We start from the raw sequence: 16766 nt of genomic DNA on the forward strand, positions 1-16766 counted from the left end.
ACTAGGAAGAATGTATGCAATGTGTTAATTATTGAAACTGTCCTACCAATTTGGTTTGAAACTGTCTCATTGCTATTTGTTTCTCAATAAAATTATGAAAAAATAAATAAACAAATAAAATAAAATCCTGGCTACAAATTAAAACAACTGTGGCTCACAGCATCCTTGTGGTCGGTCCCTGGTCCTGGAATATATGGGGTGGAGTGGCTTCGCCTGGAGACTCCTTTTGTGCTGCTGTCATTGTGCCATTCACCTTGCACCCATACTCAGAGCAGCAAAGTCTACAATCCTGAGGCCCCAGCCCGAGTCTCCATGGAGGTCAGACGCTGTTTCAGCCACTCCGGCTGGGCTCCCAGCTGAGTGACCAGCTCTCCGGAGGCGTCTCTATCAGCCGACCTCCACCCTCCGGGCTCCACCTTACGTTGGAGCCACGACACGGACCTGGGCATTCTTTCTTGTTTGTTCTCTTTTGAGTTTGCCAGTGATTATAAGTCACAGTGAGGACTGATTTCTAGTTCAAGTTTCTCCGCCTTGGCACTTCTGACACCATGGGCCAGCTGTCCTGGGCACTGTGGGATGCTTACCCGCCCTCACCCAGCGATGCCAGCAGCGCTGTCAGCCAAGACACCAGGAGTGCCGTCAGACGTTGCCTGAAGCCCCGTGGGTAGGGAAGTAGAACCACTGCTCTGGGTAGGAAGGGGTAGATACCCCCTCTGCAGATAAAAATGCCTGCATGCACAGCCGCACCAGGAAAGGGCCGAGACAGAACGCCACCCGCACAATGCACAGACTCACGGGGTCGCCTGGGGGCTGCAGCTGGAGGAGCTCAGGCGCCATCCAACCTTCAGTGCCCGGGATGCCCGAGTGGAGGCTGAAGCTGTAGCGGCCGGCGGGCAGCTTCTTGCAGAGGCCGAAGTCTGAGAGTACCACCCTGCCTCGGCCCTGGCTGTCTGGCCCAGCAATGAGAATGTTGCCTGGCTTCAGGTCGCGGTGCACTATGGAGGGGAGCAAGGGTGCTCACTGCTGATGGGGCAGGACTGGTGGGGGGGCGGGGGGGAGGATGAAGCGCCATTGGTACCTATGTGCAAGGCGTGCAGGTGGGCCAGGCCCGCCGTTAGCTGCTGTAGCACCATCCTGGGTTCCACACACCAGTGGTCCGGGTCGGGGCTCTCCACGTACTGAGCGGTAGGGAGGGCGAAGCGTCACTCTGGGGCCCAGGACGGCCCTGCCCGTCCTGTACCCCAGCTCACCTCCTGCAAGGACGCCTGGCAGAGCTCCAGGGCAATGTAATGGAACTGGGGGCTCCGCTCGGTGCAGAAGTAGCGGAGCACGTTGGGGTGCCGGTCTGACTCCTGCAGCAGCTGCACTTCCCGTTGCACCAGGCCGAAACACTCCGGGAGGAGCCTCTTGACAGCCACTGCCCGCCCCTCGAACTGTCCCCTGAGGGTGGCAAGGTGAGGGGTTAGAGAGCTGGGGTGGCGGTGCCCGCCCACGGAGTCCGGGAGAGTGGCTCTCCAGGGGGCAGTCAGTGTCCAAAGAGGCTAGGAGGGCTGCCTCCGCTCACCGGAAAACGAAAGTCCCGCTTGCTCCGCGACCAAGCACATCCTTGGGGTTGAAGGAAATCTTCCCCACGACGGTGAGCTGCTCAGCTAGGGGAGAAGAGGGCGCAGTCTCGCTGCTGGCTGCCCACCTGGCCTCCCACACCCGCCCAGTCCCGATCCACCTGCCCTCCACCTGTCCACGGCCTCCCACCCTTCCATACGCCTCGCCAACGGTGCTAAGAGGAAGGACCCGGGGCCAGGCCTGGGAATGACAACAGCCTTTTGCAGTTCTTAGGTGAGTGACTTAAACACCCTTCTTTTGTCTTCTCATCTGTAAAGCAGGGTCAGTGTTCACAGTCTCCCACAGTATTAATTTGAGCATTAAATGTGTAGAGTCAGGGGTGAAGGTGCGTGCCCGTAATTCAGCTGCATCAGGGTAGCACCCCGGTGCCCACTGTTTGCCCAAGTGGCCAGTCTCTCTGTGACTATGCTCAGGGAGGAGGCTGAGGCAAGAGTTCAAGACCAGCCTGTGTTCCTAAGTGAGCTCTAGGCCAGCCTGAACTGCACTGCCAGACCCCATCTCCAAAAGACAAAACAAAACAGAAGGAACCCGCACGCCCAAAAAAGAAACATGCGGAGAGAGGAGGTGCATGCCTGCAGTGTCTTCTGTCCTGTCTTCCCTCTCTACAGCCTGTCATTCCCCTGCTACTAGTTCTAACGGAACCCTTTTAAGGGACACTGGATCCACCTCAACCAGGAAGGTGGGTTTTACAGCAGAGAGGACAGACAGAGAAACTGGCCAGATGGGGAAGCAGTGGGCATGGACGCTGCCCGGGTGCACAGCTGGCTCTCAAGTGGCAAGGAGTCCCTGGCGGTCTTGACTTCCTGCTAGGGTGGGCGGGGCTGGGTCAGGTGGACAGAGTCCTTTTCGGCAGTTATTGCTCTTCCCCTTGAGTGGCCCGTGGGAAACGTCTCCCTCAGACCCAGGCATGCGCCCCGCTCGGCTCCAGAGGTACTGCACACCCCCAGCTATGCACACATGGAACCCAGGAGCAATGTCGTGCGGGCCTGAGTTGTTCTGCCTAGGAAGGGCTGTTGGCTTTGCGCTCCATAATCACCTCCAGGAAAAGTGAAAAAGCCTTAGGAACCCATGAGAAGAGCGCCCAGTCATGCCCCAGTGACTGTGCTGAGTCACCTGCTTAAACATCCATTCTCACCACCTGCAAGAAGCGGGTGGAAGCCTGAACTGGTAGACGCTGATCTCTCGGAAGTGCACGCGTTCAGGGCAGTGAGAGCCCATCACCAACGCTGCCTGCGACAGTCACTGGAAGCCTGCTGGGATAGATCCTGCTTGCCCGCCTCCCAGTGATAAGCCCCACCGTGGACTACTTGCTGGCTTTCCGTTCTGTTGCTTGCCTCCTCCCCTGTCCTCCATGCCCTGGTGGTGGCGTTAACACTGGCTAAGTACTTGCTGGGCGAAGTCTTCAACTGCTCCCTCAACATAAGCTAGAGGCTGGCGTATGACCACAAAGGCGTTGAACACAGAAATAACAGGCTGGGGAAGACTCCGCCCGCATAGACAGGATTTGTCAGCCTTCTGCATCCCTATAATGAAGAGGTAGCAAATGCAAGCGCTAAGTGTTGTCACGACAGAGGGGCACGCTGTGCCACCAGAATTACTCTGGAAATCCTGAGCACACAACCCGTGTCGCTGCGGTCCTCACAGAGGCTGGGAAGCAAGCGCTTGGCTTGTCACATTCTCTACCAGGTGTTTGCCAGGACTCACTAAGGGCACACCCAGGAGCCAGCTTACCTGCAGTTTACCCTCGAGCTGCCTCTTGGCAGCTCTGGGAGCCTGGCTAAGAGCAGAGGTGTCATTAAGTCTCTCTGTGTTTGTTTCCTCTTCCATAGAAGAGGCATCCTCAAGGAACCCACCCTACAGGAATGCTGTATCATATGAGTCCATCCGTGCCCGCTGCTCAGAACAGTGCCTGGTACACATGAAGCACTCGATAAATGCCTCCTCTGGTTCAGGACTCATTGTGCCCACTTGCAATTAAGTATTCAAGGCAGTTGGCAGTCCTGGAAGATGCCCAACCGAGCACACACAGATGAATTTATGTCAATGAAAAGAGAGTGGATATGGCCCACTGTCGATTCTTTGAGCCATAGAAATGCCCCTTTGGAAAGTCACTGTCCCCTACCAACACAGCAAGCCAAGATTTCTAAGACTGGAGTTCTTGAGCTGAACACAGTGACATAGAGGTGCTTTGCCACCGGCACCCATGTGGCCTGGTTCTCAGAGCTCTCGTGCCACTCGGCACATCCTGATGCTCTCGGGGCTGAATCAGTCTCAACGCCCTGGACGCTCGGTGCTGAGGCGGGCAGATCTGGCCTCACCGGAGCTACGTCTGTTCCTCGTACCTGCGTACCTCCGAAGGAGCACTTTTAGACTCTCCCCGGCTCAAAGGCACTGATTTGGCAGACACTTACTGAAGCAGCACGGTGCCCAGGGGCCAGAGGAGGGGCAGGACACAGCGTTGCGCAAGCCACAGGACAGCTGCTCCCTAGCTGGCCTCTGTCCCTGCCACTCCCAGTTGCTTGTTACATCTCCATTTCATCTGTTTACTTTCTCCACTTGGCCCAGCCCAGAGCAGCCCGACATGGACTTCCAGAGAGACCTACTCCTGCTTCCTTGCAGCCTGGCTTTCCTTGCTCCATCCTGCGCCCCTGGGGAACTCCTCTGCACCCCTGGGGGCCTCAGCTCTGCGTCACTTCCTGTCTTCCCAAGCTGCTCCCCTACGCTGGACCTCCTCAGCTTCCCGTATGGCCCCAATATCATGGTCCTTCTCACAACCATAATACTTGTCTGTCTGTTCTCTGTAGGATTCGCCTAGAGTTCATGAAAGTGCCAAAAGGATTTACTGACATTTCAAAGAAAGCAAAAGCTATTTCTTTAGGAAGGCTTTCTTTAAATGACAGAATATAAAATTGTGTCCCCACTGAGTTTAATAAAAAGGCACATGTTCTCTCTGGGTCACTCTGTCTTATTTTCTTATTTTCTCTTGTTCCAAAACATTGATATCACCCTTTCCCTGTAGAGGATAAATAATTTTGGTATTTGGCTGAGTTAGATCTGGGACTGAAGGTCCTCTTTTGCCTCCTTTCTAACATCCAGAAGCTGTGTGTGGGGAAGGGGGCATTGAATCTAGGGATTTTTATGCCATCGTTTAGCCCTTTAAATTATATTTTTTTAATTTTTTTTTTTTTTTTTTTTTTTACAAAAGGTTGTACAGGGTCTCACTGTATAGATCTGACTCGGATTACAGACGCACCACCACGCCCAGTCTCAGCGTGCCCTGGGGCAGGCCTGGGGAATCAAAATCCCAGCCCGTCTGCCTAAGCAGGCGCTTTAATCCACTGAACTATTTGGCCAGCCCTTAAAATTTTGAAACAGGTTCTCATTAAGTCACTAAATTGCCCAGACTAAGCTTAAACTTTTGACCCTCCTGCCTCAGCCTCCCAGAGTGCTGAGATTACAGGTGTGCGCCACCACGGCCTGGTTTCCAGGGACCTGTTAGCACCTACTGACCTAGACAGGAGATGGGCAGACTCCCGAGGAAGAAAAGCCCAGCACGCCCAGGCCGGGCCGAGTGCAGGAGCACACAGCAAAATGCCAAGGAGGAAGCAGACCACGCTTTGGCAAGTCACCCCGGGGAAAGTCAGAGCCTGTGTTCTCTGTGGAAAAGCTAGTGGAGTTCGCTCCACAAGGTCCAGAGAGGTGAGAAGCTGGGGTGCCACCGGAATGTGACTTGGGCCCATTGGGAGCTGGAAAGATGACAAGAACTACAGTGCCAGTGCCCGGGGGCTCGGGCAGCTCTGCTGTACCCCCTACCTGCACAGGCCGACCTGGCACTAGGGGAGGTGGTTCAGTGGTGCCGTGTGTGCTTTGCTTGTGCCAAGCCCTGGGTTTGGTCCCCATCAGAGAAAGCCAAGCCAAGCCAAACAAAAAATACCCCAAGGCAGGAGGGACATTTTCCTCTTAGCAGAGTCCCAAGCAGAGACACGGTGAACAAAGGCTGCAGCATCCGGCCGGGCGCCAGGCGGACCCCAGCACAGGTCTGCTGCCAGACAGCGGTGGGGCCATGATGCGGCGCGGGGGTCGAGGAGCAACCAGGAGCTGCCAGCTCTGCCCACAGAGACCAGCAGCACCCGCCAGCCAGCGCCCAAGGAGCAGCAGCCTGCACTCAGTGCCAAGGCCGTGCAAAGCTCTCACGAGAGGCGCGCCTCGGCTCTGAAGACGCGCGACAGAATGAAGCTGAGAGAAGACGGAGAAATCTTAAAAATTATGCCTGGGACATTTACTCTGATTGCAACCAAATGCGTGTCGCGATAGCCTCCCCGAGGCATGAGGCGGCGGGTGAGGCGGGTGGTACTACTCCCATCCACAGACAAGAAAGCTGAAGCTCAGAAGTTAGGTAACTTGTCAAAGTTCGCAAAAATCAGTTGAGTTCAATCTACGCCCAATTCTTTCTACATCCAGATTCCAGTATCGAAAATAATGATAATAAAGGAATGACAGAAGACACTGCTGGAGTGCTGAACTAGCCAGACGCGGTTACATACACCGTGATCTCAGCACTCGGGAAGCTGAGGCAGGAGGACCACTGTGAACTTGAGGCCAGCCTGGACTACAATGTGAGAACAAGGCCAGACGATCACATGGTAAGACTCTGTCTCAAAAAAAAAACAACAAAAACAAAAACCCAGAGTGCTCAGCTACCTACAGCACTGTCAGAACACCCTCTTATGGTTAACCATCAATGACAGTGGCTCCTAATTAACTGACTGTGGAATTAAAAGAAATCTGCCCCTCCTTTTTCTTGGTCCCTGAGTTGAGCTTGTCTTGTTGACTCACCCTCAGGGTCACAGGCTTGTTCCGAAGGGCTCTGCAGCCTCTTCTGGCTCAGAGATGCAGTGGCCCCAGAGGCGTGGGCCTGGGCATCCTCTGGGACATCAGGAGTGCCTGCAGGTGCTTGGGAAACCTGCCGCTGCTTCTCCACCAACGGCTGCTGCTGCTGGGAAGGGAGGCTTAGAGACCTCAGCCCCAGGCAGAGAAGCCCTGTGCCCGAGATGGCCTGGAGTGTGGGCTCTCCGAGTGCAGGGGGAGGGCCAGGGAGATGCCGGGAGGGAGGCGAGGGCAGCTGGAGAGCAGAACCGGAGAGCAGGAAGAGCGTTCTCTCCAGGAAACCCTGGGAGGGACCTGAGGTTGAGGCGCTGGGCTTACCTGCCACATGAGGAAGAGCACCCAGCCGCCCAGGAGGGTGGCAGTAAGGACAGCTGCCAGCAGGTCGTGGTATCCCAGCCCTAGAGCAGACACTGGAATTTTCTCTTCAGGGTGCAGCTCTGAGTGCCGTGGTGCCTCCTGGATCAGGTTCAGGAGCTGAGGACAAAGAGGCTTTCGCTCTTGGTGCTCCCTGCACCTGGAACCCCCAACCCCACTTCGCCGCTGGGCTGTAGGCAGGCTTAGCCCAGGATGCAGTAAGCGCTCTGCATATGGCGGGAGACTCGGCACTCTCTGCAGTCCTGAAACAACACCGTCCCCTGAAGTGGCTCGCTGAACCTAGCAGGCAATCAGTGTCTCCTTGACTATCACTTAAAGTTACAGTTCTTGCTGATAACCCCTGCACTCCGGAAGGCTGAGGCAGGAAGATCCAAGTTCAAGCCCTGCCTGGAAACAGTGACTTAGCAAGACCCCAACTCAAAAATGAAAAAAACAAGAAAGGGCTTGGGCTCTAGCACAGAGAAAGGGCACCCACAGCTGCAGCTGTAGCTCATTGCACAGGTCCTGGGCTTAATCCCCAATACTGCAAAACCCACAAACACTCATGGGCTGTCACTAAAACTCTAGATATCCACCTCTAGGGACTGGGAGTTTCATGGGTCTCTGGTCATTCCAATGCACAGCTAGATTTGAGGATTACTGCCCTAATGTAGCACTTCCTTCTGCACTTGAACTACTTAGCGCTGCTTCTTATCCAACCCTCTCCCAGGAGAACATGATTTTATAGTGTTTCTGTTTTCAATTTCTCACTTGATCAATACATTACTTTACAATGTTTACACTGAAGAACAATAAAGAAAAAACCCGTGAATCATGCCTCATGGGCTTTGTGCACTTCTAACACCTCTGGCGGCAGCAACAACAAATACTTGTCTCCTGAGAAACCATGTGACCTCCTAAAGCTCGCCTCCTAGGAGCTTGGGAAGGGGGCCCAGGCGCGCCCACCTAGCCAGTGCCCCAGGCCCTCTGGCCTTCTGCACTGACCCTCAAGAAGAGAGCCCAGGCATGGGTGCTCCCTGAAGGTCTTGTTTCGGCAGTCCCACTCCCTAGGGTACGATGGATCCTCAGCATGGTGGTGTGCAGGACCGGGGGTGGCTCATGGTGTCCTAAGGGACAGGGATAGAAAAGGGACAAGGGCTGAAGGCCTGTCTTCCACTCAGAGGCTGGGCTCATAGGTTCTTTGTTTTTATTCCAAATTTGAGTCAGGGGACCTCACCGATGAGCAGCCACTGGCTGGGGACAGACACACTGCCCGAAGGGTATCGGACTGCAGTGCTGGGTGATCCTTCTCGCTCTCCCGAGACTTGAAATGTCACGTCATCAGTGGTAGGGCCATCCATGGGGGCCAGAGTGAGTCCCCGAGGCTAGAGCAGAAGAGCATGGGCCACCGGTGAGCAGACTCCCCTCCCCTGTCCCGCTTCCTAGCCCTTTCGCAGATCATTTCTTACCACCAGGGCCACCCCAGTATGGACCAAGGCTTTAGAGACATAGAAGCCGGCTTCATCCTTCCCCACATAGAGCGTCATCCTAAAGGGGAAGAGAAAACTGCTAAGAGAGCTGAGTGATGGGCCAGGCAGTTTTCAGCTACCTCTGCACCCACGTCCCTGGACAGCGTCATCTCTTACTGACTCCAGGCCTGGCTATGTGGCTTGATTTAGCCATATCAAAAGCAAATATTATACAATAAAATGTGCCTGGGCTTTGGGGCTGGGCCTGTGGGCTTGCTCTTTGCAGCCCTGAGGCCGCCATGAGGAAGCCCAGCCTTCAACAAGGAATAGGAACTCATGTAGAACAGAAACTGACTATTCTGTCTCACCCTTCATAGGCCAAAGAGTCTCCCAATTCTGAGACAGGTGAGGCCACCCCAGGTCCCTGCCTCTGTCTAGGCAACACCCCACTTGCAAGACCAGAACATCATCACTAGTTGACAGAATCTTAAGAACAGAAAACACTGTCTGTATTTAAGTTCTAAGTTTGGGAGCTGTTCGTTATGGGGCAAAGAATAACGGGTACAAATCCTCTAGTCACACTTTCTGTGGCTAGCCCAGACTTCCTGTAAGACCACAGCTTTCTAAATCTGAACTCATCACTTCTTTCTCGGTTTTGTTCTCCCCTCTTTCCTAGCACTCCCTAGAAATGGCTGTGCTCACGTGCATCCAGAGATGTGAGCGGGCCCAACTCCTCACTCAGCCGTACTCTCTAATCTCCAAATCCTACTAGTTTTCCTATCCTAGTCCAAAGTACCACTTGTGCTGGAACCAACGCAATGTTCTACAGCTGCCCTTCTCTTTCATCCCTCTAAGATATGTTTCACATTGCAAACAGACTGAACTTTGTGAAATGAAAATATGATCAAATTTCTCCCTTTGTTTAAAAATTTCCAGGGACCTGGAGAGATGGCTCAGTGGAATAAGCGCTTCCCTGGCAAACTCAAGGGCCTGAGTTCAATCCCCAGTTCCACACACACAAAAAAAATAATAATAAATAAATAAATAAATAAATAAATAAATAAAAATTTCCAGCTGGGCCCGGTGGTGGAGCACGCCTCGATCTCAGCACCTGAGAGGCTGAGGCAGGAGGATCATCATGAGTCTGAGGCCAGCCTGGGCTACATAAGTGACTTCAAGGCCAGCCTGCACTACATAGTGAAACACTGTCTCAAAAAACCAAAAAAAATAATTTTTTTTTCCAGTGGGTCCTCCTTAGATTCGGAAGAGAACCCCCCAAAGTTTCAAGCACTCAGACAAGATCTCTGCTTAACTCACAGCCTCAGGCACTACTGTCTGCTCAGATCTGCGCTTCAGTTTTATTGAATTTCTTTCTGTTCCTGGATTGTATGCTTTCTCCTCCACATTTCCTACTTCTTTTTCTAGGTTTCAACATCGGTGGCCCTTCAGGAAGCCCCCCACGACCACCCCCTGCTCTCAGTATCAACCTGGTACCTTTCTGCATATTTTCATCACACTCTGGACTTCTGTTATCACTCCATGTCATAACTGCCTGTCTACATATCTGTCTCGCTGCTAGACACTGAGATTCTCGTAGGCAGAAGCAATAGCTATACATTTGTTCTCCAGGGCCCAGAAATTGACAGGCATATAGTATGTGCTTAAGGAATAGTTGTGGAACAAATTCAGAGTAGACACTCCCTGATTCTCTGAATCTGTTTCTGGACACTGCAAGATGGAAATACTAAAGGACTCGGTGGTATAAGGAAAGGTGGCCCCGAAAGTACTGAGCACTCGTCCTGGGGCAGCGCCTGCAAATCAGACCAGGTTGAACCCAAAGGGGCCTGCTCGGTCAGACCAGAACCCATCCAATGCTGAATGAGAGGGCTATTCAGGGGCTCCTAGGGACAGTTAAGAGGCTCGACCTTTTGATGGCTTGGTTCAGCTGTATGGCTGGGCCACACCTGAACATCATGCCCACCACCAGGCAGGGGCTACAACACCTCCCAAAGCCCCTTCCCTGGGTTCCAGCCAGGGACACTTACAGAAGCTGGGTGTCTGGAGCCAAGAAGAAGGTGGCCGAGTCTTGGAAGCCTGAGGCAGGCAGGCGGATGTGGCCCCAGTGGAGAGCCAGGAAATGCAAGGTGTCCTGAGCCAGCGTGAGGTGGGGCACCTGGCGCAGGCCATCCTGGTGCCAGGCATAGACGCCCGTCACAGGCACACCCAGGTCCTGCGTCCACTGGACCGCCCCGCTCCCCGGGTCCACCGTTAGCAGCAGGCCCATCCCGCAGGATGCCAAGCAGCTCACGTCTGCCAGGAGAGATGGCAGGGCAGTGTCAGAAAACTCTCGTGGGAGGCACCCGGAGCATCTTTGCGGAAGGTCATTTAGGTGTGTGGAGGTCAGGGGTCACTTGCACCATGAGGGGGTCAGTCAGGGTCACCCACAGGTGACTGCTGTGTGTCAGTCTCGGTCACTTAAGAGAGACCTGAGGATGCAGTGTACTCAGCTATGGTCATGGGAAGGCTGACGTCCAACCAGCGTGAGGCACCAGAGCGGCCCAGGGTTGGGAGTCTCTTGGAGTGTAGACGGGTCAGTATGGAGCCCTGGAGTGACACATGTGAAGTATCAGCGTTGCTGGGGACGTCCTATGTGGAATGATGGAGTCAGGATTGGAGGGCTGTTCTACCAGGGGCAGTGTAAGGTACCCAGGCACCTGGGCAGGAGGGCATAATGCCAAGGGGATGGTGGGGCTGATCTGGGAAGAGGCTGCTTAGGGCCATCTGTGAGGGCCACTTACTCAACATGTAGGTTAGGGTAGGTATGGGGTGCTTGGGGTCAGGGGATGTGGGGAGTCCCTGAGGCTCCCTTGTTGGGGTCACCTGGATTGTGGAGGAGTTAGGGCAGTGAGACTTCACTCGGGTATGTGAGGGCAAGCCTGGGCTTTGGGGTCACTTGGGGCCATCTGTCAGGATGGCCTATTTAGCACACAGGTGTAAGATGGGTTGGAAGGTTGGAGGGACTTGGTTGTGGGTGCCACTCACGACCCTCGCATGGGGTGTCTTGCTTGGGTGTGGGGGCAGGAGAGGCGCACTCACATTTCCCAGGTGAGCCTTCCATGGGGGGTGCTGAGTAGCGGCGGTACGTGGCATTCCAGCGCAAGGCCGGGGTCCGTGGGTCATGCATGGTGACGGTGTACTCTGGGGGCCCCAGAAGCAAGGTTACCAGAGTGTTCATGGGATGCCATCCTCGCCTGTTCACTTTGTGGGGTGACAGACCTGTCTGGTGTCCTGCTGTACCCCCAGTTCTTCATTTAGAGCTTAGTAAAATATCTGTGGATGCCTCACAGATTGACCAGCCTTATTGCCAGGTCTGGACAGAGAAAAAGACGCTGCCTTCTGGAGGAGCTGCTGGGGCCATACTCACGTGTTCGGCCGATGTAGAGGCGGGCACCGGAGAGACCCTCTGTGGTCAGCGTCATCTGAGTCTCCCCTGACTCGGGATCCACCACAAACCAGGCGTCCTGCTTCCGGCCTGCGGAAACCGAGTTGGCCAGCTTGCTGGACGGCTTAGGACAGGGCGTATGCCTCGCTGCTCCTGTGCCGCTCCTCTGTCACGGCCTGGGCCCCATCCCAGGCGGCACACGGTTGCCGCAGGCTGGGGGACGCTTACCTGTGTAGAAGACCCCATCAGAGCTGCGACAGGGAGACGCGTGAACCAGCTCCGGGATGGTGAAGGGCAGTTTCTAAGAGAAAAGTCCAAAGGAGGAAGACTAGACCTACGCACACAGCACTCACAGGGCAGAGGAGATCACGGCAGCCTTTCAGTAGGCACCGTCACGGTCATTTCTGCTTTCAGGTAAGGAAAGCAGGGCTCAGAGAGGCTGAATCAATCGGCTAATGTCACACAGCCAATGGGGCAAGTTGAGTTTTGAGACAGGATCTCACTTTGTACTCCGGCTCACCTTGGACTCACCTAGGTTGCCCAGGCTGGCTTCAAATTCGAGGTGATCCTCCTGCCTCCGCCTCCCAAATGCTGGGATTCCAGGTGTGCACCGCTATGCCTGGCTCCAAGAGCCAAGCTTAGGGGCTCTAGAACCAGCCTGCCTAACCACGGAGCTACACAGGCTCTCGGGAACTGCAGAGAATTCCACACTTGGTGCCAAGGTGTCATGCAAGCCACTTGGCCCTGCCTTGTGGCCTCCTCTCACGCACATGGAGTGATTTCACAATTGTTAATGTTCACAAAAGCCTTAGACAGATGAAGAAGCTGCCCCGGATCAAGGGGAACCCTCCACAAGTAGAGACCCACCTCCAGCACTCTCTGCCCTAGACTTGGACTGATTTTCTCCCTGAAGTCAGATCTGTCTGTGAGGGGTGCCCTCCCCACTGGCTTCCCACTGGGTGTGGGGCACAGGGTAAGAGCAGGGGATGCAAGCCCCACTGTTGGCCAAACACCAGCCAACTTTCAGAATTTCAGAACCAGAACTGTCCCTGTGATCAGAAACTGACCACCCACGCAAAAATAATCAACCAAGCCGGGCGTCGTAGTGCATGCCTGTAACTCCAGCCCTCAGGAGGCTGAGGCAGGAGGATCACTGCAAATCTGAGCCCAGCCTGCCAGGCTACAAAGTAAGCTCAAGGCCAACTTGAGCTACCTGCAGAAGAGTGACCTTGCCGAGCCGGCCTGAACTGTCACGCCGCCAGATTTTGAGCCTTTGTCTTTGACCCTATTATTTAGCAAACACTGACACACAGATGTCCCTTTAAGAGGCCCAGGGTTCTTGAGAGCCCGGAGGCCCCGCGGGGTCCTACAGTCTTCTCTGCAGACCCAGCCCGCCACTCTGCTTCCCATAATGCTCAGCGCTCTGACCCTTCAAGACCCCCGATTCTGACTCGGCTGCCCTGTACCCTCGGCTTCCTGCACATGGAAGCAGGTTCCCACCCGGTCCCAGGCACTGCAGAAACACACCATTAACCCCTGTTGTTGCTCCGTCCCCAACATGTACAGGCTGCCATCAGCTGGGTCAGAGAGAAAGGCCGTTCTGGGGGGCAAAGAGGAAAGCAGAGAACATCAGGGCCGCTGTGCGGCTGGCCCCGCGAAGCCCCCATCCCGTGACTCCCTGCCTGAAGGGAGCCCTTCCCCGTGGGAGGGAGGGACCTCAGGGCTCCGAGGTGCTCCCCCAGATCACACCCGGCCCTGCGTCCCCCACACCTTTCTCTAAACCTCCAGACAAGTACACGCCCCCCAGCTCCTCCTTTCCAGCTGACCCCAGGCTCACTTACTCTGTGACATACGTCGGTCCCTGGGCGGTGGGATCTGCAGGGACAGGGGCGTGGAGTGTAAGTCTCCTCCAGGTTCTCATTGCAAAGCAAGGCTCGTGAGCCACTGAGCTCTTGCTGCCCTCTGGACACCGACCAAGCCCAGGACATAGCCAGCACGCCAGGGCCTCCTCCTGAGGACTCTGTCAGGAAGGGTTGCGACCCTTCGCCCCACTTTATACGTGAAGCTACCAAGGCTCAGAGAGGCCAGGTGAATTTCCCAAGGGCACACAGCTAGTGAGCAGGAGAGCGCCCCGACAGCAGCTTGTTAGTCTACTGCCCATTTTTATCCTCCACATCAGCGTCAGCGTTATCCTCCAGCAAGCCAGGGGCCCCAGAGGTGGGAAGTGGCCGCCCCCGGCTTACCATCCTTCAGGGTCCACTGCAAGCTCCCCGTCTGCTTGCTCAGCGCATGGAGACTGCCGTCCAGGGTGGACACCAGCAGGAGGCTCTCCGGCCTGAAGGTCTGGACCTGTACTAGGGAAGCAGGCTGCTCTGCAAGGCCTGGGCTACCCTCTCTCCCAACCGGGGGTGGCTAGGGCTCCTCTTCTCCAGAAGAGGCGGAGAAGGGAAAGTAGGACAACTGGGAAGTCGCTGGCTCCCCACTACCCTCTGATAGTACTGGGGGTCCAGGGAGTTGGGGCTCTGGGCTGGTCAGCTCCCTATGTCTTGTTCTCACCTCCTTCCCTTCCACCTCAGTTCTGTTTTCTCCCAAAGTTTTCTGCAAAGGACTCCACTGACCTTACAGCCTCCCTAGGGCACTGGAACCCAGAGTCTCCCCATTGTACAGGTGACGTAACCTGAGGCTGGGGAGGGCTAGATAACTGGCTTCAAGCCACTTTTACTATAAGTGAAAGAACTGGGACTCCAAGGACCTGGTCTCTCTGGCTCCAACACTGCCTTTCCCTGCGCCATCCGGCTGCTTCTTTGGTGTTAACTTTCTCTGCACCCCCAAACTGGCCCAGCCGCTTTGCGGGCCAGGCTCCAGCAGGTTCCCCCAAAGCACAGTCCGGGTGGCCGGGAGTGGGTCTGCAGCTGCCCTTGCTTCCGGCCCCTGCCGGGGTATCTCAGCTGCCGTCTTCCCACCTTAAGCAAACAGGGCGAGGCTAAGCTCACAGCAGGAACCGGAACATCCGGGTGGCCGCCACACCCCACATCCTGCTGCGGAACCCTCAGGTTTGAGGTGGAGCCCGCGGTGTTTGGCGGAGAGTCCGGACAATGCCTCTCAGCGCCTGTTCTGAACTTCAGGGTTGCCATCTGAGAACCAGTAGGCGGCAGGAGGGCCCAGAGGGAGGCCTCAGCCCCAGCTGCCACGGCTGGATTTTGTTTGCACAACGCAGTGTTTAAAAACTCCTTTCTAATTAGCTTCCATTTTTCTTAAAAATGGAAAATTTCACTTTAAAAAAATCGTTTCTAGTTTTTCTGGAAACACCAGAGCGGCCACGCTGGACTCCATTATCGCCCCGGGGCCCCGGGCCGGGACAGGCTTGCAGGGCCAGCTTCCACCCGCTCTTCGGCGCAGCGAGAGACCCGGGCTCTAGACCGGGCCGCTCTGTCCTCTGCCACCTTCCCCAAGACCCGGCTGCTCCGTCCTCGGCAGGGTTCCAACCGCTGCCCCACCCGAGGGTCGCTCGTCCCAGACGCGCTGCCCCGGCGTCCAGTCCTGGCTAAGAGGGTCACTTTTCCAGGCGACTGAAATTGTAAATCCGGGCGTGCAGGCGCGTTTCGCAGCCGCAGAGCCAGAAGCGGTCCTTGGATTTAGAGGAAGTCGAGAACCCGGAAGGGCCAAGCGGCTTCGCGCCGAGCCACACGCGCTCCCCTCCTCCTCCGCAGGAGCCGATTCCTCTCGGCCCGGGCAGGAGCGGCGGGGTGCGGGCCTCCCCAGCCAGGTGCAAGGGGAGCGAGTGACAGCTCCGGCCTCAGAGGTTGTCACCCGCCAGGGGCGGACCCAGGGCGCCCTCCCGGCCTCTCACCTGCGGCCCGCGCGTCCCGAGCGTCCCGAGCACGGCGGCGACCTGGAGCAGGAGCTGGAGCGGGGCCCACGGCCTCGGCATAGCCCCGGGCGGGCGGCTGCTCGGTGGCCGGCTCCTCCGAGCCTCCGGGACGGGGAGACTCCGCCCCCCGCCTGGGCGCCGCCTCCCTCCCCTTGCCAGGTCACCCTGCAAGCCAGCCAGCTCTAGGTGCGCCCAGAGATGGTTAGAGAGAGAAAGAAATTCGAATCTGTGTCACCCCAAAGCGTGTGCTCTTTATGACTGCGGCAGTGACCTCCGCTGAGCTGATGAAATACACATTAATCGGTGATTTCAGCCATTCACTCAATAAATACTTATCGGATGGAGGCTGGCGAGCCGGCTCCTGGTGTGGATCCCTGAGCTTAACCTCTAAGGCAGTGCCAGGCGGCAGCTGTCACACAGTGCAGCAGCCATGGTAGGGACACCTGGTACCCGGGCCTCACTGGCTTGGGTAGGGGGCTTCAAAGTTTGGTTCATCTCTTTTTTTCCTTCGTCCTTTTATAGAAACCCCTGCTGGTTCGAGAGGCACGCAGCCTGGCCCTGCCACCTTCCTGTTCCTCATTTTGTCTCCCAGGGTCCTCCTGGTCATCACCCCTAGTCACCAAGTACCTGGCCCAGGGCCTCACTGCCCATGCAGCCCTCAGCCCAAATCTGGTCGCTGTCCCTGACGTCTCCAAGTGGCCACAGGGACAGCGCAGCCAGCGCTGCGGCCACTCAGCCTGGTGACCTTACTTCTCTGGAGACCTTGTCCTCCGTGCTGTCCCTGCGTGTCTGCGCCCTGAACTGCTTCGCGCTCTGAACTGTTTTCCTGCACCATCTCTCTCTGACATCTTCCTTAGTTTGGTAGCGGGAATCGAACTCAAGACCTCACGCTTGCCAGGCAGGCCCGTGCTGCTGAGGTGTAGACTCCACTCGCATCTCTCTCTCCGACCCCACTTCCTCCTCTTGCAGTCTTTTCTCTCCCTCCCAGCTTTCTCCTAACCCTGCTCCTTGTCCTATGTGATACTGGAGGCCTGTTGGAAGCCACGGAAGCTGGAAATTGGTCAAATGTGTGAAAGTGGGACAAGGCCTCAGTGCCTAAAATAGCCGGGCTATCTCAGTC

At 55.9% G+C, this 16766-nt stretch overlaps 1 protein-coding gene across 1 annotated transcript; it reads right to left on the reverse strand.

Moving 5' to 3' along the window:
- Positions 1–210: 210 nt before the first annotated feature.
- On the reverse strand, positions 211–16297 carry Ern2 (endoplasmic reticulum to nucleus signaling 2). The gene is made up of 18 exons (XM_023708976.1): positions 16274–16297; positions 15626–15797; positions 14019–14129; positions 13617–13650; positions 13303–13375; positions 12004–12076; positions 11758–11865; positions 11430–11531; positions 10379–10643; positions 8334–8412; positions 8102–8249; positions 7870–7991; positions 6829–6984; positions 6460–6619; positions 1565–1649; positions 1251–1440; positions 1079–1178; positions 211–995 (listed from the first exon to the last, which is right to left on the reverse strand). The coding sequence occupies exons 1-18, from the start codon at positions 16295–16297 to the stop codon at positions 640–642; spliced, it is 2358 nt and encodes a 785-aa protein (XP_023564744.1). The 3' UTR covers positions 211–639.
- Positions 16298–16766: the final 469 nt, after the last annotated feature.

The sequence above is a fragment of the Octodon degus genome, unplaced genomic scaffold, assembly GCF_000260255.1.
Source record: "Octodon degus isolate 3935 unplaced genomic scaffold, OctDeg1.0 scaffold00001, whole genome shotgun sequence".
NCBI lineage: Eukaryota > Metazoa > Chordata > Mammalia > Rodentia > Octodontidae > Octodon > Octodon degus.

Excerpts from the sequence above, each read along its gene's own strand:
- Ern2 (XM_023708976.1), bottom strand. The coding sequence starts at position 16,297 with ATGGGCAGTGAGGCCCTGGGCCAG. Across the intron at positions 13,651-14,018 it reads GCAGTGGACCCTGAAGGATG|ATCCCACCGCCCAGGGACCG; the intron begins GTAAGCCGGGGG and ends CTGTCCCTGCAG. Across the intron at positions 1,650-6,459 it reads ACAAGCCTGTGACCCTGAGG|CTGAGCAGCTCACCGTCGTG; the intron begins GTGAGTCAACAA and ends CTTCTCCCCTAG.